General features: G+C 32.5%; 3 protein-coding genes and 2 long non-coding RNA genes across 14 annotated transcripts; 2 read left to right on the top strand and 3 right to left on the bottom strand.

The window, feature by feature from the left end:
* Positions 1-4,144: 4,144 nt before the first annotated feature.
* LOC125590030 lies at positions 4,145-8,856 on the bottom strand. 9 transcript variants are annotated; one of them, XR_007326259.1, is made up of 6 exons: positions 8,342-8,856; positions 8,072-8,250; positions 7,746-7,960; positions 7,429-7,533; positions 6,637-7,324; positions 4,145-6,048 (listed from the first exon to the last, which is right to left on the bottom strand). It is a non-coding gene; the product is annotated as an uncharacterized LOC125590030 (long non-coding RNA). The 9 variants fall into 9 exon arrangements; XR_007326261.1 differs by lacking the exon at positions 4,145-6,048 and adding an exon at positions 6,083-6,270; XR_007326260.1 differs by lacking the exon at positions 4,145-6,048 and having other exon boundaries at positions 6,302-6,938; positions 7,071-7,324.
* A 1,450-nt stretch (positions 8,857-10,306) lies between these two features.
* On the top strand, positions 10,307-10,624 carry LOC111207884. The gene has a single exon (XM_022706366.2). It carries the CDS (start codon positions 10,307-10,309, stop codon positions 10,622-10,624), a length of 318 nt encoding a protein of 105 aa, XP_022562087.1.
* Positions 10,625-11,114: 490 nt separating this feature from the next.
* On the bottom strand, positions 11,115-13,184 carry LOC106444399 (peroxidase 41). The gene has a single exon (XM_013885874.3). The coding sequence runs from the start codon at positions 12,909-12,911 to the stop codon at positions 11,769-11,771; it is 1,143 nt and encodes a 380-aa protein (XP_013741328.3). The 5' UTR covers positions 12,912-13,184; the 3' UTR covers positions 11,115-11,768.
* A 6,502-nt stretch (positions 13,185-19,686) lies between these two features.
* Positions 19,687-21,477, top strand: LOC111197908 (BOI-related E3 ubiquitin-protein ligase 1). Of its 2 annotated transcripts, XM_022705897.2 has the most exons (4): positions 19,687-20,000; positions 20,101-20,168; positions 20,253-20,554; positions 20,634-21,477. In XM_022705897.2, the coding sequence occupies exons 1-4, from the start codon at positions 19,954-19,956 to the stop codon at positions 21,150-21,152; spliced, it is 936 nt and encodes a 311-aa protein (XP_022561618.1). In that variant the 5' UTR covers positions 19,687-19,953; the 3' UTR covers positions 21,153-21,477. The 2 variants fall into 2 exon arrangements, with proteins under 2 accessions (XP_022561618.1, XP_022561617.1); XM_022705896.2 differs by having other exon boundaries at positions 19,691-20,000; positions 20,101-20,554.
* A 3,760-nt stretch (positions 21,478-25,237) lies between these two features.
* LOC125590029 lies at positions 25,238-26,526 on the bottom strand. The gene is made up of 2 exons (XR_007326254.1): positions 25,993-26,526; positions 25,238-25,881 (listed from the first exon to the last, which is right to left on the bottom strand). It is a non-coding gene; the product is annotated as an uncharacterized LOC125590029 (long non-coding RNA).

The following is a 26,526-nucleotide window of genomic DNA, read 5'->3' as shown; positions in this document are numbered from 1 at the left end:
TAATATATATATATATATATATCATTTTAAATTAAACTATAAACCATATAAAATATAATATTTTAGTTTCAAAATTTACTTTGAACAATTTTTTTGATAAAAGTTTTGAACGATCATTGACAACTTATTTTTTTTAAATTATAAATTACTAAAACTATTAATCCCACAATGAAAATTTTGTTATCAGTATTTTAATTTTTTTTTACAAAAGATATAAATGATCAAAAAAATTATATGAGTAGAAATCATCATTTAATAGACATTAATATTAAAAATATACTAAAATATATTATCTATGTTAGTATCATTTAAATTTAATTACATATCCTATCAAATATAAAAAAAAAAATTTTGGATTAATAAAATTGATTTATATGTTCGCACCAATTTAATTATATATTTAATAGTTACTGAACTTTAATTATTTAATATATATTAATTATTTCATAATATGTAAAAATATTTAATATATAAAATAATTTATATATATAATGTTGATTTCGTGCAAGGTGCGGATCTTAGCCTAGTTATAATATTGTTTGGTTTCTCCTTTTCAGGAATAAGACATATTTTTCTCATTAAGTACAACGGTGGTACCTTCTATTAGAAATTCATTGACCAAACGAGTTATATCTCCTTTACAATTTCCCAAAAAAATTGATAAACCAGACGCTTGTTCAGGTTGCATCTAGAATGAAGCTATGATCTTTATCTCGTGTTCAGATATTGGTCTTACAAGCTCCTCATTGATTTCATCTGATACACCGTGTTTAACTTGTGCCAATACGAGATCAAACTGTAGGGTTTGAGGAGTATAAATGAGTTCGTAGCAATGGCTACAATTCATTTTCTACAGATTCTTCATTGTTCCCAGAGTCATCAAGAAGACTGGCGATCTTAATTTGTACTGTCTTTGTTTTGTTATGGCCTGAAATAATTTTTAAGTTTCGATCACTTTCTAAAAGTCGTGTTTTCAGTATATCTCTTCTGCTTTTAAAGCCTTATTAATTAGCTCTTTTAATGCCTCAACTTTACTTTACGTAATAGCATTATCATCTGCATACTAGTTGTCAACATTTTCCTGTTGAGTTCCTCGATGTACTTTTCTTAATTGAGATAATTTGATCTTCGCCAATGCCTTAACCCTTTCTACAACTTGCAATATAAGCTATAGTATCATCTTTCAATGGAAGTCTGAAGGGTGCAGCCATTGTTGACAACTTCCCTAAGGTCATCTTTAACGCAAGATCTAATGGGTTTTTTAAAGAGTGGACCCCACACTTTTCATAAAAACCGGCTTCAGATGTCGCGAAATAAGAAATAAGTTTGGTCTGTTTGTTACACTATTTCGCAGGCCCCACGACACGTGGCGGCCCGCGATTGGTTCTGTTTTTAATTATTTTTTTTAATCAGATAAAACAAAAAAAAAAAAATTAGAAACCCAAACGGGTTTTACCCGATAATCATGCTCTAATATCCTCCTTGTTCAACCACCTCTTACTGAAATGGAATGTCTTTCTTACCCTTATAAGACTTATCAAAATATTCGCATAATTGGTTTGTGATCGCGATTTTGATACAACAATTTTTATACGTATTAATACTGTATAATCATTGCCATAGTCAACGATGTTTTTTTTAAACAAAATCAACCATGTTTATACATGATAAATATCGATGAAATTTTTTAAATAAACAGCACGGAAGCGTGCCTTGTTTTTATATTAGTGTATACTAGGTAAGGAATCCGTGCAATATCGCATGTGAACTTATTTTATGAAAAAACATACCACATTTTATCTTGTATACAACTATATTTTTTGTATATATTTTATTGATAATATTAAAAATCTATATTTTATTTATAAGTTAGTTGTAGTATTATTACAATTATATCAAGACCAAATAAGATATGTCTAATCATTTCTAAATTTCTAATATAAATTATAAAATTAAGATATCTTGTTTAGTAACATATTCATGATTTTTTTGAAATCATATAAAAATGTACGTACAGTCAAAAAGTATTTGACAAATAAAGTTTATCGTATTTTAGGCTAAGAACATAAATAACAAATAAAATATCTTGTGTTTATATATGTTTATTCAAGATCTTTGGTGATGGTTTGAAAAAATGGATATATCTCTCTTTATTTCTACAGCTTATTTGTTTTTAATTACTACTTGTCAATACCTACGACTTCTATATAAAGGTTGAGAGTTGCAATGATTAACAACCAAAGATTGCAATGGTTAACCAAAAATTATATAATGATTAGCATCAAAAGTTGCAATGGTTCATCACTAAAACCTATCATTACTAATAGTTGTAAGGATTAGCACTAAAAATTGTAAATGTTCATAAGTAGACTCTACCATTACCAATAGTTGCAATGGTTTATCATAGTTGGTTCATCACCAAAAAATATCATCACTAAAAATAGTAATAATTAATAAATATATAATATTATAAAATAATTAAATTACTTAAGAAATCAAGTTACCCGAATATTTTTAAACAAAATTAAGATTCTTTAAATGTATATAGAAGTTGATATGAAAATGAACGAAAAGACAAATGCTTATAAACTTATGCAATTTATAGGATAAAATAGGCCTGAGCGTTTGGGTCTTCGGGTCGGGTTCGGGCCGGTTCCTTTCGGGTCCGGGTCTTTCGGGTCCTAAATATTTAGACCCAATAGATACTTAGAAATTTTTGGTTCGGGTTCGGATCGGTTCTTCTCGGGTCCGGGTCGGTTCGGATCTATAATTAAAATACCCATAACTTTTCGGGTCCATATCGGGTCCGGGTCGGGTTCGAGTATTTAAGATCTGAAAAAGACATGACATACCTAGTTCCATCAAATTTAGTTGATATTTGTCATATATATCTAAAATTTTACAAAATAACTTAAATGAAACTATTAATAATTAAAATAAAAAAAATTTAAACTCTAAATTTTACATTTTAAAGCTTCATATTACTTAAACAATATTACAAAATAATAAAAAATGTTGTTAACAAAAGATATTTCAACTAAATCATAAAATAATATGTATAAAATATAACACAAAAATATCATAGTTTTAGATATACATGTTTTTAAGTCGGGTACAAATCGGTTCTTACCGGGTCGAGTCTATTCGGGTCGGTTCTTTTCGGGTCCGGATCTATTCAGGCCGGTTCCTTTCGGTTCCGGGTCTATTCGAGTAAAACAATTTTAGACCCAAAAGGTACTTGTAAATTTTCGGTCCGGGTCCGGGTCGGGTATTTTTGGGTCGGTTCCGGTTTGGATTTTCGGGTCCAGGTTAAAATGCCCAGGCCTAGGATAAAAAGACACATCTTTAAACATGTTATCAATCCTTTTAAAATATATGCAATTTTTTAAAAAGCATATACAGTAGAACCTCTATAAATTAATAATGTTGGGATTTTGAAATTTTATTAATTTATAGAGATATTAATTTACAAAAGTTTCCATATTTAGATTTATTATTTTAAGATATATTTATTACAAGATAAGAAAAATATTTGATTTTGGTGTATACACATTAATTGTTATTTTTTTGAAATTTAACATTTATATTAATTTTCTTATATTATTTGGTGTATATAATATATATCGCATAGAACTTAAATGTGATTTTAAATATAATATTACTAAATCTCATCAAAAATATATTAAGTGTTAAGAAAATATAAAGATAATTCCATTGTGAATATAAAACAAACAATATAATAATATGTTCTTACTTATATAAAATATGTATACATATAAATTATTAATTTATAATTTTAATGGGACCATATATTTACATATAATTTTCTAAAAAACTACTATCTTATTATTTTATCGATTTGTGTCATATTTTGAACCGGCACAAGTTGGGACCGGCAAAATTTATTAATTTATAGATGTTATTAATTTATGGAGTATTAATTTATAGATGTTCTACTGTACTTACATGAAAAAAATAAGTCCTTGAAAATCTATGCAACTTGAAAAAAAAAAAAAAGACCAATATGCTTAGACATTTGACAACTTCTTAAAAACAAATGCAATGTTTAGGATGAAAACACCTCCTTTCGTTGGATCAAACAATATTTTTTGTATTATGAAAATAGATACATTAAACTTTTGAGATGATAAATGAGAAAGCAAACAATGTTTTATTTGAATTGTTGTTTTATCGAAAATTCACAAGGACATGTGTTTATATGGTAGAATTATTTGAGAAGTTGTAGGTCCAAAGTTGAATGACGGTATGGCATCATGGATGCATTATTCTATGAATCTCAAGTGGTAAATTAAAACGTGATGATGATATGGTCGAAGAAGGATAAGGAGCTAAATTTTCAAAGGTTGTCGTCGTTCATAACGTATCTTCAAGAGAAGGAAACTCTTCTGTTCGGTTCTGTTTTGCTTTTTGATCATTCTTGGTTTTGGTTTGCTTGTCGGTAATAATGGAAAAAAAATACGGGAAACCCTTCATCTCAAGTCTCTGAACCACGTATCTCTTCTATGTCGATCTGTGGAGGAGTCCATGAGCTTTTACCAGCACGTTTTAGGTTTTCTCCCAATCCGGACACCTGGCTCTTTTGATTTCAATAGCGCTTGCAGCTACAAGGAAACATCACGAACTCCGACCACTACTTCTGAGAAGAGAGGTCAACGGTAAATAATTGACAGATTAGGGACGTTATAGCGAGTAAAGGAAATTGTTCTCGGCATCTTGCCAGAGATTTCCGATGAAAGTGTTTGGTCAGAATGTTTTTGAAAATTCTCGTCGGTAGTTTCTCGTGAAAGTGTTTGGTCAGAATGTTCTCGGAAATTCTCGTCGGTACTTTTTCGGAACGTTACGAGGCCACGATCGTCTCGGTGAGTGGTCGCAAATTTTGATGGAAATTTGGCAAATATTAAGTTTATTTGGAATAAGGTTAAAAACATTGAAAAAAAGAAGAAAAAGTTAAACATTGTCAAGTATTCATCGGAAATTCCGAGGACGACACATGGTTCCGTCTGAATATTTTGTATAAATCCAACTGTATATATCCACTCTTTTTTTTTGTCAACGTATATATCAACTCTCGTTGCCCTGGATATAAGGGCATGAATATCGCACAAACCTTTAATGGGTTTCTTATTTTTTGTTTTTATTTTTTTTGTCTGAAAATTTTTTTTTTTAAAAGAACCAATCGTGAATCGTCATGTGTCGGTGGAATCCGCGAACAGTTGAAAAAACCCTCTAAAGTCGACTCTTATTTAGCGACTTGTGGAACCGTTTTTTTACCATTTGGGTCCCCTCCTTAAGATTCGCGTAGGAGACATGGTCTAAAGAAAGAGAAAAATCAGAAAACAAAAATTTGAGAGAAAGTTAATAAAATTTGAGATGAAAAGAATTGAGATCTTAATTCAGTGGATGGTAAAGCTTTTTTGACCATCATTAAGAGACCGGGGTTAGGGGGTTGTTAGCTTCGGCTAAGCGACGGTTCTTAGTTTTTTTTAGATTTTAACTAAGAAAAGCTAAGAACCGTTTCTTAAATAAAATATATAAGAACCGACTCTTAGTTGAAAAGTGTAAAAAAAACAAAAAAAAATATCAAATCATGAGTTAATAACTCCGGCTAAGTGACCGGAGTTAATCATGCCCTAAAAAGCTTAAGGCAGTGGAAAGTGACATCCCATCATCGATCATCGACAAGAAGAATTATGATTCATATTCTTTAGATTATTATACTTTGATCTTCTCTTCTCTTCCATTTTCTTACTATTTGTTTTTATCGCTTAATTCAATATTTTAGGATCCGTTTTTTCACAACTATCGGGAAAGTCGTTGCCCCGCCACGCCGCATCGTCTCACCTCCTTTTTTGCTAAGAGCAGCCTCACCTCCTTGCTCTGCCACACTGCACCTCTTTGCTCCGCCACATCGCACCTCCTTGCTCTGCCCCCGCTGCATCTCCTTGTTCGCCCCGGCCACACCAACTTGCTCTGCCACACCACCGCTGCAACCCCTTCCACCCCCGCCGCTGCAACCCAGGGCCGGTCCTGAAAGTTTGGAGGCCCAAGACCATTTAATAAAGACTTCAAAAATTTGGGGGTCTAAAAAATTTTTTTTTACAAATTGGAGGCCTATTTACATATAAAGATTTTCAAAAATTTTGGAGCCCAAGGCGAATGTTTCATTGGGCTTGGCCCAGGGCCGGCCCTGCTGCAACCCCTTCCACCCCCACCGCCGCAACTCACCACCTTCGCCGACAATCTCATAAACTTAAATAAATAAAATAAATTAAGGTTACGGCCGTTAGAAATTCTGATGAAAAGTAAAATGTGGGAAGTTAGTCACTTATATAATTACTGAAGCAATGCAATTGTTTGTGCAAGGGACACAACTATGCATGACCTTGTTAGAAGGATCTATTTTTTTAAGTTTTTTTTTTTAAATGGTGTCTTTCCATTATATTTTGAATTTGAAGAGACACATCATTATAAAAAACATCATTATTTTTTAAAGTTTTTTTTTTAAATGGTGTATTTCCATTATATTTTTAAATGGTGTCTTTTCATTATATTTTGAATTTAAATGGTTATTATGAAACTAAATGCAAACAAAGCACCAGGGCCAGATGGGCTTACTTCGGGATTTTTCAAGTCTGCTTGGAATCTTCTAAGGGCAGAAACTGTAAATGCAATCAAATCTTTTTTTTCAACAGCTTTTCTCCCCTCAGCTGCAAACTCCACCATCCTAACCCTTGTCCCAAAAAGACCAGGAGCTTCTGCAATAGGAGATTTCAGGCCTATCTCGTGCTGTAACACCCTCTATAAGGCTATCTCTAAGCTGCTGGTTCATCGCCTCAAGCCTCTTTTGCCTGATCTCATCCTCCCAAATCAAACAGCGTTTGTGCAGGGACGCCTTCTTGTTGAAAATACGGTTTTGGCTGCAGAAATTGTCCACGGTTATCATCGGAACAGAGGAGCTAAACGGATGGCCATAAAAGTCGACATTGCAAAGGCTTTTGATACAATAAGCTGGAACTTCATCTTTACATGTCTGACTAGCATGGGCATACCTACACTGTATATCCGCTGGTTGGAAGCTTGCGTTTGTACTGCCTCTTTCTCGGTAGGAAACAATGGAACGGTCCAAGGGTACTTCAAGAGAAAAAGGGGTCTTCGTCAAGGAGATCCCCTATCTCCTTACTTGTTTGTAGTTGCAATGAACTGCTTATCTACTCTCCTCAACAACGCAGCGACAGAAGGAAGATTTGGATACCATCAAAACTGCGAGGATAGTAAACTAACGCACCTATGTTTCGCTGATGATCTGCTAATATTCACCAAAGGAGATAAACAATCAGTTAAAGGAGTGTTGGAAGTACTAAATGAATTCGAAAGGCACTCGGGTCTTGGAGTAAGTCTATCAAAAACCTGCTTCTTCACTTGTGGGCTACCGCAGACAGAAGTTACGGAAATTGCTGAGGAAACAGGTCTGTCTCATGGAACCCTCCCAATCAGATACCTTGGAGTCCCTCTCTGCACCAAAAAAATTATCATTGTCTAACTGTGAGCCACTGATATCAAGCATAAAAGGAAAACTAAACTCTTGGTCAGCCAAAACTCTTTCTTTTGCAGGAAGATTATTACTTATCAACACAGTTTTAGCAGGGATCACAAACTTTTGGTGTAGCACTTTCACACTGCCCAAATCATGCATAAAAATAATCAACTCCATGTGTGGCGCTTACCTGTGGAAAGGGACTTTAGAGGGACATCACTCGGCTCGTGTAGCATGGGACACCATTGTTCACGCAAAGGAGGAAGGGGGGTTAGGCATCAGGGATCTTGTAAGCTGGAACAAGGCCACTTCTATCAGGCTCATCTGGCTATTGTTCTTCAGCTCTGGTTCAATATGGGTAGCTTGGTTTGTTGAAGAAATTCTATCTGGCGATCGCTCCAATTTCTGGATAATCAAAGAATCAAATAATCATTCCTGGCTTGTCAAGCGCTTTCTTCGCTTAAGGCCATTGGTCTACAATTGGATTCATGTCAAGCTAGGAAATGGAAGACATACTCGTTTTTGGAGCGATAATTGGTCCCCTTATGGAAATATATCAGATTTTCTTCAACTCCAGCCTCACTCAAGATTAGGCATCCCAAGACTCGCCACCGTCTCAGACCTCTACGTTGATGGTTATTGGATACTCCCACCGGCTCGATCAGATGCACAAGTACTACTGCAATGCTTCATCTCTGCTGTCACATTAAATCAGGAAGAAGATCGGTATAATTGGGAAATCAACAACAAGTCATATACATCTTTCTCTACTGGAATTGTGTATACCGAGCTTACGCATCACAATCCGTTGGTCCCCTGGTTTAGCATTGTTTGGCTGAGACAAGGTATTCCTAAGCACAGTTTTCTCTCCTGGCTCCTGCTCCTAAATCGATGTCCTACCCGAGACCGCTTGCTGAGCTGGGGACTTGCTACAGATCCCTCATGTCTTCTCTGTAACAATGCACCAGAAAGTCGCGACCATCTTTTTTTCACATGTAGCTATTCGTGGCATATCTGGTCGACAATAGCACGGAGAAGCAGGTTCTCGCCGTCAGCCTCCTGGGATCAAACCATCGCCGACCTTCAACTGACGCATAGAGCACGCCACCAGCGGTATCTCTCCATCCTCTGTTGGCAATGCTCGATGTACATGATTTGGTCAGAACGAAACAACAGGTTGCATAGGCAGATCTTCAAACCTCCTGAAGCAATCATCTCCTCCATTAAAGCAACCATCAGAGCAAAAATCTCAGCGATCAGATACTCCTCTCCACGACTCTCCTCCTCTGTTTTCTCCGTTTGGAATCCTTCAAGTCGATGACTTCCTCCAACAACACTATGGGCTTTCCTCCAACATCATTTTGGGCCTCTATCCTTCACAAGCTTAGGGTTTTTTACTTACCAGTTGGGTTTCAATTATGTTTTATCATATATGGGTTTGTAATATGGGTCTAAAGACCTAAAACAAAATGCTGGCAGGCTGAGACTCTTTTTATTTTCTTTATGCAATTTAAATAGAATGCCCTTTTTCCAAAAAAAAAAAAAACAGTCTAATTATATAAAGACACTAATAACACATATTAATAACTTTTAAAAAACTAATATGTCTTTACCGTGACTTTTTACATTAATTAAGATTTCAAAAAATATTTTTTAGATGACAAAGCATATAAACATCTTTCCTAAACTATTTCTAATAGTTATATGCTTGAAAAAACACAACATTTCATCATTAAATGTTTTAATAGTTACATGATTAAAAAGATACAACTTTTTGTTTTCACTAGTTACATAAGTGAAAATACACCGTCTTTCAACATTAATTGGAACTGCTGTTATTAGTAGATATACAGTACATTAATGTTATACTAATATTCTCGATCGTGGCCTTATTCAGCAGTCGTCTCGTGTGGTATTATTAAAATATGTGAAACGTATGACAAAACATATTAGTCATCCACTATATAACGAGGATTTTGTAGATATCATTATATGCATATCATTTCAATGATCTTGATTTGCTGGAATCCATATCCATTTTTGGTATATACACGGTGAGTTGGGAAAGGTAGTTACTTTAAAAATCAAGAAATGTTACAAAACATGGAGTATACGTTAGTACATGACCAGTTGTATCTAAAGTAATTCCCTAATAATCAACATAAAATATCCCCAAGTACGAACCTTGCAGTCTCTATATATACACCCTTTTCAAAGCTCGTAAATCTCACAAAACAAACAGATTAATTAACGAGAAAAAGACAAAAATAACACTAAATCAAGTTTTTGTTCACAAACTAGCACTCAAGGTTAAAAGTCACAAAAATAGCACTTAATGTTTTATCAAAAGTCACAAACTTAGGGTTTAGAGTTAAAGGGTGGGGTTTAGGATTTAGGGTTTAGGGTTTAGGGTTTAGAGTTTAGGGTTTAGGGTTTAGGGTTTAAATTTTAGGGTTTAGGGTTTAGGGTTTAGAGTTTAGGGTTTAGGGTTTATGGTTTAGAGTTTAGGGGTTAGGGTTTAGGGTTTAGAGTTGAGAAATGAGGAGGTTTTGGGGATAAGATTTCAAATTTTGAAAAATAAAAAAATTAAAATTTTCAAAAGATAATAGAAATGTGCTATTTTGGTCATTTTAGTTTTTGAGTTTTTGAGTACTATTTTATTGATATAAATTTAGAAAAGTGCTATTTTGGAGATTTGCACTTAATTAATCTCACTCAAATTATTATCCCTTCTTTCTTCTCTCTTCAAAGATGGCCTCTAAAACTATTGCCATTATACTTCTCTTCAACATTGTTTTCTTCACAACGGCTAACGCTGCTTGTCCCAGTAACGATGTTCTGCTTAAGGCATGTGGTGTCGTGCTGAAACCGCGTGACAATATTAATCTAAGCGAGTCAGAATTTAGAGAGAGTTGCGGCGTTGTTAACGATATTGAAAGCGCAGATGTAGAAGCGTGTCTATGTGCCGCGAATCAGAATAATCCCCTCAACGTTACAGACATTTCCGCGGCAGTCACCATGACACTTACCTTGTGTGGCCTTACCGTGAATGTTCAATGCCCTAAATAAAACAATTTGTCGTTCTTTCTTTCTCCTTCAAAAAAGTGTGCTATTTGTTGTTTGTTCTCCTTTTAATTTGTTTCACATGAGGTCATGCAGGAGGTTTCTGTCATGCTACTCATTTTCTTAAAAAGTATTACTACTGTCTGAATTATTTTTCGTTAACATGCTTTCCATTTTTTTTCAGTTCAAACCGTTTAAGAACCATGTTGTTTAAGTTGTTCAAACAGCTAATGGCTCACATCCCGCGAATGGTAACTGTACAATATCTATTAAAAAAAACACGACGTGTTTTAAAAAGTAAGCAAAACGAAATTAGCATCGATATGGTGATCCTAGTCTTCTGACCTTTCTCTTGGTCGTTTAAGGCTTTCAATTCACGCATGTTATCAGATCGCCATCACTAGAAAATTAAGCGTCAACATTTTCTTTTTACAAACGAAAAAAAAAAAGCTGATGTATTGATCTGAATTCTCCACCTTGTAAAGGTTTTGAATCTCCAAATCGCAAATTGAACTAATCATGACCTCAAACTAACATTGCTTGGAGACTCCCTGAGATGTTACTCGAAGAAAGATGATATTGGTCGTTTAAGGCTTTCAATTCACGCCTGTTATCAGAATATGATCACTAGAAAATTAAGCGTTAAATTCTCGAAAATAATTCGTGGGCTAATCACTAGTATTATATAAATTAAATTAAAGTAAAGATCATTCATTTAACAAAAAAAATCACAGTTCTTGAAATTGAGAAAATTAGAAAAATAATCGAGGCCGAAAATAGAGCCATATAAGGTCACAAGTTGACCCGACTAAACAAAAAGTTAATCACTAGACCCGAATTATAACGGGTTGGGTTTTATTCGTTGAAGCTAGGCCTAAGCCCAATAATACTTGATGTTGACGATCACTCTGTTCTCGTGTATGTGAAGAGGCTTCACCTTTCGAGAGTATTAGAAAGTTATATGGTGAAATAAGTCATTCTCTTCCGTAAGTATCTAATAGTACTTTTATATAACATACATTAATTCAAAATTCAGGAGGATAAAACATATAAATTACACTCTGGAAATTGTTAAGTTAACTTACTACTTACAAAAAAAATGCATTATAAACAAAGTCCAAACTCACTTTTATTCATCGGCTGATGTTAATTATACGTCAAGTTTGTTAAAGTGATCACATTTGCGTCTCACTTCTCCATCTTTATCGCCTTTAACGCCGACCATCCCTAGTTTTTCCATGGCACGAGCAAAATCCTCGAAGAAAGCCGTCTGGTTATCCGCATATAAATCCACAAACGGTCTCGTGCCATTGTCTTTGAACAAGGCGTGGTCGGAAGCTAGCAGTCCAAGACCTCTTTTCAAGTTCTTGAAGTACATATTATCGAATTTTCCTGGCGTTATCGGGTCAAGAAATGCCGCCATCGACTTATTTACCATGTGATCCTTGCATAGATCTTTAAGACGGTCTGCGTATCGCGAATCGAGCTCTGGATCAGCCCGTGGTCCAAATAACCGGCTGCTGAATTCTATGCAGTGAGCAAATCCCACTGTGTGCCCGCCGCTAAGTGCAACCATTTCCTTTAGAGAGAAACCATTCTTTTTGAATATCGACATCATGTCGTGTACCGTGTGATTTGCTATTGGTATGTTCCCATGAACTTTATGGGCTTTCGACTCAAACCCATCTTTACGACCTAATTTGACTTCATAGAAAGGTCCACCAACAATTGTGATAAGGTCACGCGTGGACTGAGCCAGGATGTCTGCGCATGACACCACACCAGGACAGGACAATTCAAGAGCGGTCTTAATGCGCGTCACGATGTCAAACGCATCTCCTGGAAGCGACTCGTTGAGCTCATCGTCGCGTTCAGCTTTGTTGAAAGAATTTGTAGCGACTAGTACGGACGCATCGCATCCTTCTAAAAAGCAATCGTGGAAGAAGACACGGAGCGTTCCAGCAGCTGTCGTTGGCTGTTGGGCTTGCTTTGTTGTAACGGTATCGCGAACGATTTTACTGAAATCGGGACATGTTTTTTGGTAATAGTCTTTCGTTAAATTTGTTGCTGGAGCCGATAATATGGACGGTACAGAGGCTAAGACGAGGAAGAAAACGTTAAGAAACCATGATGTCAACATTGTGAATTCATGAGACGTATATCGATTTTGCTCTCGTAAAATATGGAGATTGGAATTTATATTAAGATGTCTACGAGGTATAGTAGAACTCTCTATTTGATTGTTGTCGAGAAAAAATAGAACCATGTACGTACGTGTGGTTGGAGTGAGCATCTTTCTCTTATTCTTCCTATATTTGTAATTTCTCTATACATAGTATATTGTAATTTTAAAGGTTCTTAAATCATTAGTTAATATGGGGAAGTGTGAATGTTAGTAGGAAAGATTTGGATGTATAAAAATTAAAAACCTTGAGGATAGCTGTATGTTTGGTTGTGTATATATCAATCAATCATAGGCTCGCTCGTTGGAGTTTAGGAGGGATATGCATGCGTTATTGTATAATTTCGTATTAAATGACTTCTCCATTGGCTAATTTCTTTGCCGTGGGTGAGATTTCTTGCAACTCTTGATTCACAGTTTATATCTCCAAAAACAAGATAGTGTATTAACAAGTACGTAAAACCATGTCTTTTTCTGAAATGAATAACAAAAAGTAGACGGGAAGAAAGTTTACGAATGGGTGGTTATGGATTCAAAAGGAAAAATATAGTAGAATTAATTTATCAACCTACTCCTAGGCTCCTTGGCTTCTAACTGAGACACAGATTGATATCTTTAGGTTTTACGACCATTGATCATCTACGAGTAATCGAATACTCTATGAACCAAATAACATAGCCACATTATCTAATATAGTCATATTAGAAGCTCCGGTAGCATCCGATACCCTACTAGTCCAAAGATTAAAAATGAAGCTAACATAAGATGCTAAATGAGTCGCCTAATATAAAGTACATATGCTGCACTGAATAATTCACATGAACATGCACAGATGTACTGGCAAGTGATTAGCCAAACAGTTCTCATACGAGTTACATATTTTTATCCCTACATAATATTTGTAACACTATCAGATCTATTTCATATCATTTACAAATATCCAATGATACATTTTTGATACATTTGGTGAGCTGCATTTTCAATTTTAGTTAATGTACTAACAAACATTATGGAACGAAAAGGGAACATGGCTTAAAATATTTTGTTGACTACTTTCTTATTTATAATGATTAAATTTAAAGTTAATCCCGGGTTTTCCGTAATTACTTTGTAGACATTATTCACATACTGTTCAAAAAAATGGGACGATGATGATAACAACAATGACGAAGAGTTGGACAATGAGGGATGAGCAATTGATTACTGCGTCTCTGTTTAGTAACATGGCCCATCAGGCAAATGACTCAATTAAGCACAAGCTTTTCGACAAGAAGAAGAAAAAAAATTGAAAAACCAACTTACAACAACTAATAAAATGAAACAAATATCATATATTTGAATTGTGTGGTGTGTATTACTAATGTACTATTCATGTTTTCCGAAAAAATGGAATGGTTGTTGATAGATATAAAATTCTATAAATTGATAGGCTAGACATATAAGTGAGAATATGTAATATAATGTTGCTCTTGATTTGAAAGGGAACAAAACTAATCATAGACAAATATTGACTTGTGACCAACAAAATCATGTAATGCTTAAGATGCCATCCCTCATATCAATTTGTTGCTTACCTTGCCACCACATTTCTACATTTAAAAAGATCTTGTTGACAATTATTATTATATAAATCTCACCATTCTCTCTGACCAACATTTGTTAGGAAATTAAATAACCAATTTGTTTGTTGTTAGATACCAGTTTTGGTTAACGTGTTATTGTGTATTATATATACGATGCCTTTATTTTATTCTACATATTCCTCCTAACATTTGATAATCTTACTTTTACTTTTATATATACAGTTCTTAATTGCCCGAATGAATATGTCATAAGTTGTAATGATGCCTACAAATCACCTACCTATATATTTGTATTTATATTCATTGTTTCGAATAAGACTCAGAGCAATTCGAAAAAAATTCTATTTTGAAGTTTTCAAAATTCTATATTTGAAGTTTAAAAATGATCTTTTCCAAAAGCAAAACTTCAAATATAACTTTAAAATTATTTGTATTTTATAATATGATCTTTATATTTGTCATAACTAATTCGAATTCATAAAACTTTTGTAAATAACTAACACATATAAACATATTACAACAATATTAATTAATAAAATATTATATTAAAATATAAAATTTTAAATAAAATCATTTAATTAATGTTAAATTTCAAGCAAAATATTATATTATTCAATAAAGTGATTTTCGTAATACATATATGATCTACTAGTGCATTTTGAAGTAAAAATAGCTCTCCTCATTTTTAATTTGTAGATTAGAGATAAAAAATTGTTGAAATCAGGAGATATTAATACTTGTAAATACATTAGATCAGAACAAGAAAGTAAAAGAGAAACATAAAATATTGCTAAAAGACTAACTTTTATCGATGATATTAATACTGGTGAATATAAGAACAAGAAATAATTGTACGAAAAGACATCATCAACAACAAAACAACAACCATCTTCAATTATACAAAAAAAATTGGACAATATTTGAAAATTTTAAAGGTTCCGGATCAAACTTACATGACTATTAGTGTTGTCGTAATATTTAAATATGTTTAATAGTTATGTCTTCATGTTATTTTTTTGGTTAAATTTATTTTGTATATTTTTGTTATCTAAATCTAGTTTTAAATATTTTAAATCTTCTTTTAAAGTTTTATTTAATTTTATGTTAATAATTAAATTTTGTAAACAAAACTTAAAATATTTATTAGATATAATTTTTATAAGGATTAAAATAATAAACAAAAAAATATTTATGAATTATAAATGTGATGTGTAATTGTAGGGATCAAAATACGAATAAAAATATGAAACTTCAAATTTGAAGTTTTGAGTAGTGAAACTTCAAATATAGAGTTTCACTCCTTAAAACTTCAAATTAGAGCATCCCCAAAAGAAACTATATAACTTTAAATATAGAGTTTTTTGCTCTCCAAAGAAAAACATCAAAACTTCAAATTTAGAGTTTTAAGTAGTGAAACTTCATATTTGGAGTTTCACTACTCAAAACTTCAAATTTAAAGTTTAATCTTTTATTTATATTTTGATCCTTATAATTAATTACACATCACATTTATGATTTTCAAGTATTCTCACATTTATTGTTTTATTCTTTAAAACTTTTATATATCATAAATATTTCAAATTTTTTTTAATAAATTCAAATTTTACACATAAAATTAAATAATTTTTTAAAAACATGATTTATAATATTTAAAACTAGAATTAGACTACAAGAATATTACAAAAAAAAAAATTAATAATTTTTTTTTAAAAAAAGATACATGAAGACATAATTATTATACAAATTTAAATATTACAACAACACTAATAGTCTAGTAAATTGTATTCGGAACTTTTAAAATATTGTCCAACCAAATTTTGTGTAACCGAAGATGGAGCATTACAAGAATAATTTAATAGAATAATGTGGTATTTTGCTTGTAGTTTAATATTTAATTATGTATTTCTATTTATGATTTTATATTTTAGTATAATATTTTATTAATATTACTGTAATATTTTTATATATATTCTAGTTACTTATAAAATTTTTATGGATTTATATTAATTATGAAAAATATAAAGACCATTGTGTAAATTATAAATAATTTTGAAGTTAAATTTGAAATTTCAAAGTGTTTTTCTCCAAAAGTGAATAACATTTTTGGAGAAGAACACTTTGAAACTTCAAATATAGAGTTTTGCGAACTCTAAAATAGAGAGGCTACCGTAGATATAATATGCAACTCCAAAGCGTGAAGCGTCTATTATTAATGAGGAAACGTGAAGTGGACAGAGGGATAATGTTAATTTGAATTCCTTACTTGAGGAATAAATGACGTCCAATTTTTATGCATTTAGCCATTATGCATATCTGCACCTTTCAAGTGACTCTTACTCTTTCTTAATTACAAAAATGTGAAAAAATAAATTGTTTTTAATTACCATAGAAATTCGGGAGATTAAGCTCATAGCCTAATAATCTTCTACATATCCGAAGTCAGATTTTAGAAATTCTGATTTAAATAATAACATTTCGTATAAGAATGGTTTGAACTTGGAGCACAAGTAAACTAATCTCCTTGCAGTACCAGAGTAACAACACCGTCGGAAAATGAAATTGTTGGGTAGAACTCTTAGATACTACTTTTTCCGTTTCATTTTAATTACCGTTTTAGAGTTGGACACACAGATTAAAAAATATTTAATTTTACATATTTCTAAAATAAAAATATCATTATCAATTCACTTAACCACATTTGAACCAATAGAAAAATAGATTGAGATATAAAGTCAATCAATTTTGCATTGAAATTATAAAACGATATTTTTTTTGAACGAAAACTTTACTCTATAACGACAATTAAATTGAAACAGAGGGAGTACGGGATATTACGAACATAGCTACTGATAATTCACGGGCAGCATGCAAAACTTTCATAGCTATGTGTTAAGAGGATAAGAAGTTAACTAACGTTTATTAATAGAAAGTTTGTTCTGTCTTCAATCACCATTAGTCCATTACTCGATTTTTGGTTGGTGTGGACTCCTCCTCTAAAGGGAAAACAACCAAGTGTGTTCTGTCTCCATTACTATACGGCTACTTACATTAATAAAGAGTGCAATGATAGTAAATGTTTCACTGGTGCCCAAAGTTTTAATTAATTTTTTGAACTTGTCAGGACTAACTTTGGGAAAAATAACGACCCACTTTATTGTAAGACAAGTCCAGACCTTGTGTTTCTTTAGCCAAACTCGTCAATTAACTATCTTAGGGCATGATTAACCTCGGTCTTTTAGCCGGAGTTCTTAACTCATGATTTGACAATTTTTTAAACATTTTTCGGTTAAAAGACGACTCTTATAGCATGTTTATTGTAGGTCTCTTAGATTGGGTCTCTTAGCGTAATATATGATACGGTCTCTTAGCTTTTAACTTAAAAAAAACTAAGAGACGTCTCTTAAATAAGAGATATAAGAGACGTCTCTTAGCTTTTTTAGTTAAAAGGTAAGAGACCGTATCTTATATTACGCTAAGAGACCCAACCTAAGAAACATGCAATAAACATGTTCTTATATCTCTTATTTAAGAGACGGTTCTTAGTTTTTTTTATATAAAATCGTGGTCTTAGATAATCGAAGCTAAGAATCCGAGGCTGAGATTAATCATGGTCTTAGGTGTATTGTTAGGTTTCTCTTTTCTTTTGTTGATACAGTAAAAAAAAAAACAGTACTAGTATTAGATACTTCTCTTCCCTCATAGGTAAGTCTTTTCTGTAATGTTCTTGGTCGATAAATGCTTTTGATGATTTTAATTGTTCTTTTAGATCTATATTGTAGTACTGTAAATTTTTAGATAAAATGCTTTTACTGTATTTAATTGTATATTTTAGTACTAAATATCATTAAAATATAGTTGTTTTGTTAACGAACTTTTTTCTTGAGTATCATTTTGCTAATTACTAGTATCATTGTTAACGAACTTAAAGATGTCTCGATTGATATACTCCTTAAAACAACTATAAAGAGTAATAAAAATTGGCTTTAAAGAACTATGATACATCTTTTTGAGGTTAACAGTTTGTAGGGGAAAAAAAAAGGGTCCCAGCTTAGTTCGCTTTCAACTAATTATAGTCGCATAGCAAGTGAAGCTTCGCCAGAAGCAAGCAAGACGAGGGAGCGGAGCTTCGTAGACAAAGCTCGTTAGAGCATGATTAATCCGGGGTTATTAGGATGAGGTTTTTAGCGGAAGTTAAGAAACTGTTTTTTAACTTATAACTAAAAAAAACTAAGAAACGATTCTTAAATAAGGACTTTAAAAACCAGTTCTTAGTTTTTTTAGTTAAAAGTTAAGAAACAGTTTCTTAACTTCCGCTAAAAACCCTACTCTAAGAACCCGGGTTAATTATGGTCTTACGTACTCGATGCATAGGCCATGCATATCAGCATACGAAGTTAATACCAGTGGTATATCAGTCTATTTGTATATGATATTCGTTGAACATATACATATAATGAAGTATAGAAATATAAAAATAATAAGATTTATCTACTAAAGCAACAAACTAAATATGGATGAGAAAATCATCGCATTTAAAGAACTATGATACATCTTTTTGAGGTTAACAGTTTGTAGGGGAAAAAAAAAGGGTCCCAGCTTAGTTCGCTTTCAACTAATTATAGTCGCATAGCAAGCGAAGCTTCGCCAGAAGCAAGCAAGACGAGGGAGTGGAGCTTCGTAGACAAGGCTCGTTATGATTAACCCAGAATTATTAGGATGGAGTTCTTAGCGGAAGTTAAGAAACTGTTTCTTAATTTTTAACTAAAAAACTAAGAACCGATTCTTAAATAACGACTTTAAAAACTGGTTCTTAACCTTTTTAGTTAAAAGTTAAAAAACAGTTTCTTAATTTCCGATAAGAAACCTACTCTAAGAACTCCGGGTTAATCATGGTCTTACGTACTCGATGCAAAGGCCATGCATATCAGCATACGTAGTTAATACCAGTGGTATATCAGTCTATTTGTATATGATATTCGTATACATATAATGAAGTATAGAAGTATAAAAGTAATAAGATTTATCTACTAAAGCAACAAACTAAATATGGATGAGAAAATCATCGCATCGCATATGCTACAGTATTTTATAAGTTATAATAAACATTATACGAAAATGTTTGTGATTTTGCGAAAATGATTTTTTTTATTTATAAATGATAATTTTTTTTGATAAAATTAATCAGAACAAAAGTCTTCTGAATAATACTAATTTGTGGGGAGAAAACAAGTATCAGAACTTTAAGAAATATATAGAGGAAGATTCAAACAAAGGTAACATTAGTGACAATCATGCATAGTTGCATACAATGTGGACAGCCTTAAAAGTCCCACAAGTCTGTCTGTACCCTTTCGTCCCTTCCCCTCTTAAATCTCATCTTCCCCATTTATTTCTCCCATTCTTTCTCCTTTACTCGATAATTAATTAATTAATTAATCCTCTCCGTAATTAGCTCTTAAAATCCCCAAGCAAATCAAGATTTTCATCATCATCATCATCATCATTCATTTCCAACACACGCATGCCCTTATTCTCTGATAGTGAATGCATAAATACACCATTGATAATCAATGGCAGTTCGGACTCACCATCCTTCAAGATTCCTCTTCGTCAACAAGTAAAAATATTCATCTAATATTAATATGAAATGTTTTAAATGTATGCATGTTTTTGTGTATGTGATGTTTTGATTTCTTATAAAAAAATTTATTGAGCAGTAACGGACAAGAAGATAATAATTGCTCGTTGCAGCCTCAGGACACTCATTTCACTTTGATCAAAGCTGGTCTGTCTCTATTCCCATATCGGTTTCTCTCTTCTTCTTCTTACGGTGCAATTAATCGTTCTCGAGAAAAAAAAAAAAAAACAGGGGTAGTTGATTCAAGAAAGCGATCGAGAGACGTTTCGTCGGTGGGTTTTCTTCAGTTCTCATCCGTGGCTACTCCTATGAACCCTCCACCGCCTAGACCGCCGCAAGTTATCGATATGAGGGAGTTGTTGCAGAATCATAACCGGAAAACGCTTAACGTGGTTTCCACTGGTCTTCGTTTAACTCATGAGCAGTCACAGAATCAAGAACAGCTGCTCTCGCCTTCTTCTATGCTTCCGGGAGATCTCGCCGGAGAATCAAAACGTCAAAGAGATGAACTTGACAGTTTCATTCAAACTCAGGTGTTTTGTTTTATCTAACTAGATCTAAACTGTGGTTTCGTTTTTTTTTTTTTTGGTTGAGTTTTATTTTATTTTTTAGGGTGAGGAGCTTCGGCGTAAGTTAGCGTTGTACGGAGAAAGGCGTTATGTAGAGCTATTATACGCAGCGGAGGAGTTAGCGGGACGGAGGGTGAGAGAAAAAGAAGCAGAGCTAGAGAAAGCCACGCGCCGTCACGCTGAGCTAGAGGCGCGTGCAGCTCAGCTTACGGAAGAGGCGCGAACGTGGCAGTTAAGAACTGCGACGCGGGAAGCCGAGGTCTCTTCCTTACAGGCTCATATTCAAAAAGTCATAGCGAGCCAAGCTACGGCGGAGAAACAGAGTGCGATCGGCGGCGAGACGGAGGAAGCGGAGGACGCTGAGTCGGTCTTCGTGGATCCGGAGCGGATCGAATTGATCGGACCCTGTTGCAGTATTTGCCGACGGAATTCGGCGACGGTGATGGCATTGCCGTGTCGACATTTGGTTCTTTGTAAAGGATGCGACGGCGGCGGCGATGTGCGTGTCTGTCCGATTTGCCTCGCCGTTAAGAATTTCGGTGTCGAAGTTCTATATTCTTGATTATGATTTATTATTAATGGGCCCGTTAGGCCCATGCGTCATCTTACTCGAGGAACAAAGGATACAGCCGTACAAAACGAAAGTCTTATCTCGACCTACGGAAAAAAATATATGCGTATGACATTCGAAAATTTAATCTAGTTGATGTACATAAGACATAGATAGCCATATGTAGTGGGATCTTCTCGTTTTGCCATCTTATTTCACTTTGTTTATTTTGGAAATTATCCGCTTCTTTATATTTTATTTGCAGTATATTAGAATACATCGTTTTGATTTGAATTTCTATATTGTAGAAAATCTAATATATATATTTTTGATGAAACGAATGTGTATATATATAGAAAATCTAATATTTTGGGATTGAAGATGTTCGCATAAAAAACTTTGTATAGGTTAAATTGTGAGCATAGTTACTTTCAGGAGTATTTTTTAAAACATAAACAAAACAAAAATTATATGAACTACAGCTTGACCCATGCACATTACTTGATTTATGAATGAAACGTTATATATGTGAGCTTTTATTACTAATTCAATCTTTATTTCAATTATATCAAATGGTAAAAAAAAAAATTAAAAATTTGAATTTTCAAAAAAGAAATATAACTATATGATGAAAATAAGGCTCGGGATGTTTGTCTCGTAAAAATAGTGTTTATTTTTTTTAAAAAAAAATTGGACCCATTTATTTATTTAAAACTCTTCACAGCCTACAAACAATGGTATTTATATACGATCTTGTATTAACATGTCCATGAAATTCAAGACAATATGCATACCATGAGGAAAATACGTGCATAAATTGTTAATGCAATGGAATTGGTCTTAATTTATATTATCTAATTAGCTTTAATGAATGATTAGAGTTAAACTTTAGTATCAGTAGAAATTTTACAAATCACATGTATGTGTGAAATTTAATTTTAAAGTAACTCTAAATTAATAGATTAGATTGTTAAGAAACTCAATCTTTCATTCACAACTTTTTTGTTCCTTCACAACTTCATCTATTGTTATTTCTGAATGTTCTTACAGTTTCCAAGTACATATCTACTAGAATTTAGGAGTTTTAAAAATTTAGATTAGTTTTATACTTCCTCCTCTGTGATTTTTTAGATTATGCACGCTTATTAAGAATTTAATAAATGTTTACAATTTAATTTATTTTTTACTTTGTTATACACTTTCCAATAACTTTCCACCAATGAAATTTAATCAAATCAAATATTCTCAATTAATGTTTCTTAAAAGTATAAAAAAATACCTTAACAATATAGAAAATCTATTTTTGTGGAACAAGAAAAAAATCTAAAACATCTTACTTTCGAGAACGGAAGTAGTATTATTCAGTATGTAACCTTGAGTCTTGTCACTACATGGTGATATTTACATTGAAAAAGAGTAATGGTCTTTAAACACCTGTAGTGAAATAGTCTCCAAGAGTTTCAAACTTCTACTACAAAATTCAGAATAGTCTTTTCTTTGTCCCGATTAATAATGGCAGATGACTTAAAGAAAGATGGTGCATGAGATAAAATTTGGGGTGGAAAAATTTTAACTTTACCTTGAATTTAATATCACTTTCCAAATTTACTTTCAAATGTTAATCATTTTTTATAAATACTTTTAATTTATTATAAAATATAAAAAATTAACCCTCATAAATTATTTATAAGTGTCGAAAAATTATTTATAGAAATTTATAAACTTAACCTTAAAAAATAATCACTAAATTCTAAATCCAAATATTAAATTTGTTTTTTTTTACTGAATTTGATATTGATAATATGGTCATAGATTTATAGATAGATTGACATTCGTGCCAAGAAGACATTTGGATTTCAAGGACAAACGGAAGTTCTACTCAAATTTTGCTAAAAATTAACTATGCAATCTGGTTATGGATAGTGTCTTCAAACATAATTCTCGAATATAGTTCATGTTTGCACTAACGGGCAAGCAAGACACCGTCGACGTAAGGATCGTGAGTTTATGACGAATATTTTGAAGTTTCTCCAGTCAAATAAATGATTGTCAGATATATATATCAGACTGAAGACTAGTACAGAAAAAAGTATACAATACTCCCTCCGTTACATCCGTTTAATAATATAAATAGTTTTGGCTAAAAACGCGAAGGTTAAAAAAATTATTATGTTTTTAAAAAATATTTTATAATAAATAGGTTAGATGTAATTTAACCAATAAAAAATGAGTCTATTTAATTTGATTGGTCATATTGTATTCAATAAATGTAAAAGTTACCTAAAACTACGGAAACTACTTACATTTTGAAACAAAAACATTTTTCTAAAACTACCTACAATATGAAACGGATGGAGTATATGTTAGCAAGCAGGCGTATTTATGTCAATATTGTTTTTCGTAAATTGTCAGGTCGTTAAGTTGCACTTGTTTTTTTGTCATCTCTTGGTTTATTTTTATGTTGAATTATTGATACTAACTAGTGGTATTCCGGCGCTACGCGCCGGATTCATATGTTTTATTCTCTAATAATTTTCTAATGAATTCAATTTTTTTATCTATTTATTTGATAATGGTTAGAGATAGTAGTGTATTACTTTATTTTGAAGTTGTTTATGTCAAAAATGAATCGTATAAGTGGTTTCATTGATCGATTCAATAAAAATAGAATAAATAGTTGATAACTGCACCAAAGTAAATATAGTTGAACTTAAAACATAAAGTAAAATTGATGTTCCAAAAAAAAAAACATGTAAATGCATGTGTTTGTTTTTGTTTATGGGAAAGTTCACATGTATGACATAATGAAATTAAAATTTTGGAAAAAATGACATAGACAATTTAGTATTATTTTTATCGTTAAAGAGCGATGTAATTTTTTTATTCGTAGAAGATATAAATCTCACATTAAGTTTTATGTACCTAGTTCATAGTAGTTGGTTGATGTTGAATTATATTTTTAATGTATAATCTCACATTAATTGTATTAGTAGGAGATATAAATCTCACATTAAGTTTTATGTACCTAGTTCATAGTAGTTGCTTGATTTTGAATTATATTCAAATAAAGTCGATGAACTTAGTCATTTATACTAGTAAAGCATAATTCCTATTAGGATTATGCCTTTGATTTTGAAATTATTTAATTTTAATATAAATATTATTTATTTAAATTAATAATATGAATATTCCCTATATTTATGGTAATTAATACTTTCCATATTTTGTGAATTATAATAATTCTAATTTTTATGCAAACTATACACTCCATTAAATTTAAATATACTTTTTCGTGCATAGTGTTATTTAACGATCGAATATGAATATATAAATAATTTTTTTTGAATTTTTTTATTTATTATATATTTTTTACATAATAATGATATCGGATCGTACATATTTTTAAATTTTTACTGGTTTTCTAGAATTTTTAGTTAAAATTCGTTTTACTAAATTTGAACCGGATTATACACAGGTCACTGGATCTATCGATTCACGGGTCTGTCGGATAAGAAAATCATATAGTATAATAGAACAATTTTTTTAAAATTCAATTAGAACAACTTTAAAATTATTATTTTAAAATAAAAGTTATAAACTCAATCGAATTTTATCAGAATAGTAAAAAATTATCGGCGCTTTTAAAGAGCGGATCAAAACCTAGTTCTCTTATAAAATAATAGCAGTGGTCGTATCTCTTAGTGATCTTGTTTGGATGACATATTATTGTAGACTTAATAACCCCCACTTAGTTGTTTGTAGAGGGGTGGGTGAGGTAACAGCCGAGTAGCTCATAATTGAGAGTTTGTGTTATTGTCTATTTATTGTGACCGTTTTTTGGAATACGCTTATGAGGGCTTGTGGCAGCCCTAACGAAGAAGACCCATGGGTGAGCGAGCCACTTATAGGTAAATTACATTGTGTTTGTAGGTTTGTTATATTTTCCTGTAAAATTTTATGCTATAGATTTCTCATACAATTAAGTTATAATATATGCGGGACGTAGTCAAAAACACACAAACGCACAAACATTAAACCAATATCTTTATGTGTACTTTTGAATGTTTCTAGGGACAGGGGAATGTAAACCCATGAAGAAAAAATCACAGAAAAATTGCAGGAACGTATTCAATGTTTCTAACGATATGAAAACAATAAGGAAGATGTTTTGTAAATGCATATTGTTCTTCTCATGAAAAAGCTTGTCAATACAAACCTGAGTCTGTAGAGATACATAGTGAAATAAACTAATAACAGTCGTTTGTCTCAAACATTTGCGGGGTCTCAGAGACAACATTTCGTAGCTATGTGCGTATCTGTTTTAGATTTCTGGCCTGTGAAGTATGGAAAGATAGTCAGGATGGTATAATTTTGTTATTTTCTATGAAAGTTAATTCCGGGCAGAGCTAAGCTGTTACTTGCTTGTCCTCAGATTACAGAATATCTCTGCCTTCTCGCTGGAGCTTCTTCGAACATTTTGAGCAACCAATATAACGCCATCATTTCTCTGTCTGAATTCCAGTAACTTTAGCGTACAGAGGAACTCAACTATCTGCAATCAATTATAGAACAACAACAATTAGAATGGACAACTTAAAGAGTATCTTTAGGTAGATTTTTATACGTTGACCTGAGGTTCAGATGTGATAAGGTTGAGCTCAGAACGATGAGAGGTTCTATTTTCTGTGCATGAAGAAGCTTAGATGAAGAGACAGTCTAGTTTGTGGTACCCCCAACCAACCTGCAGGAAGATAAAAGTGACAGGACAGAAAATGTAAGAGCAATTCATAGACCAATATATTTGATGCACATGATGTGGTGGATATGTAATATTAGTTTCAGAGTGACTTACTTTTCATAGTATTCTTTTCCAACATCTGTATTATAGTGAAAGTAGATATGGGATCCAGATGTTGCGGTGAGAAATAACCGGCCTGCATAATGGATTGTTAGTCAATGGAGTTCCCAGCGCACACCTCTTCAGGAAGAGGAATCATGTCAGCATTAATTCCATGTGAGCAGGTAAAGGTGGAGTGGCAGCTGCAGTTCATTCAACCATCCCAACAACATCAATCCCACTGTTGGTCTTAGGGGCTTCTCTGGTCGCACCATGATAAGCCTTAGTTTTCACAGCTCCGGCGCGATGGTTCCTCTCTGTCCATAGACAATTTAAAAAAAGGAGAACTAAATAGAGTGAGCCGAGTACACATATAGACAATGGGTGGCATGTACATGTTCCGGAAAGTTTGTCAGGGGCTGACGTTCATTGTCATCAAAGATTCTTGCTATGGTAAAAGACTGATGTTTAGAAGAGAAGTTGAAATTCAAACAGCTTTAACTTGAAAGTGTAGGTTCTGCCTACTAAATCCTTTTAAGTTCTGTGGCA

The sequence above is a fragment of the Brassica napus genome, chromosome C7 (assembly GCF_020379485.1).
Source record: "Brassica napus cultivar Da-Ae chromosome C7, Da-Ae, whole genome shotgun sequence".
Lineage (NCBI taxonomy): Eukaryota > Viridiplantae > Streptophyta > Magnoliopsida > Brassicales > Brassicaceae > Brassica > Brassica napus.
This window is presented reverse-complemented; position numbering and strand designations above follow the sequence as displayed.

Bases quoted from the DNA above. Each gene is read 5' to 3' on its own strand.
- LOC111207884 (XM_022706366.2), top strand. From the start codon at position 10,307: ATGGCCTCTAAAACTATTGCCATTATACTTCTCTTCAACATTGTTTTC.
- LOC106444399 (XM_013885874.3), bottom strand. From the start codon at position 12,911: ATGCTCACTCCAACCACACGTACGTACATGGTTCTATTTTTTCTCGAC.
- LOC111197908 (XM_022705896.2), top strand. From the start codon at position 19,954: ATGGCAGTTCGGACTCACCATCCTTCAAGATTCCTCTTCGTCAACAA. The intron at 20,001-20,100 runs GTAAAAATATTC...TTTATTGAGCAG, and splicing joins AGATTCCTCTTCGTCAACAA to TAACGGACAAGAAGATAATA. The intron at 20,555-20,633 runs GTGTTTTGTTTT...TTTATTTTTTAG, and splicing joins ACAGTTTCATTCAAACTCAG to GGTGAGGAGCTTCGGCGTAA.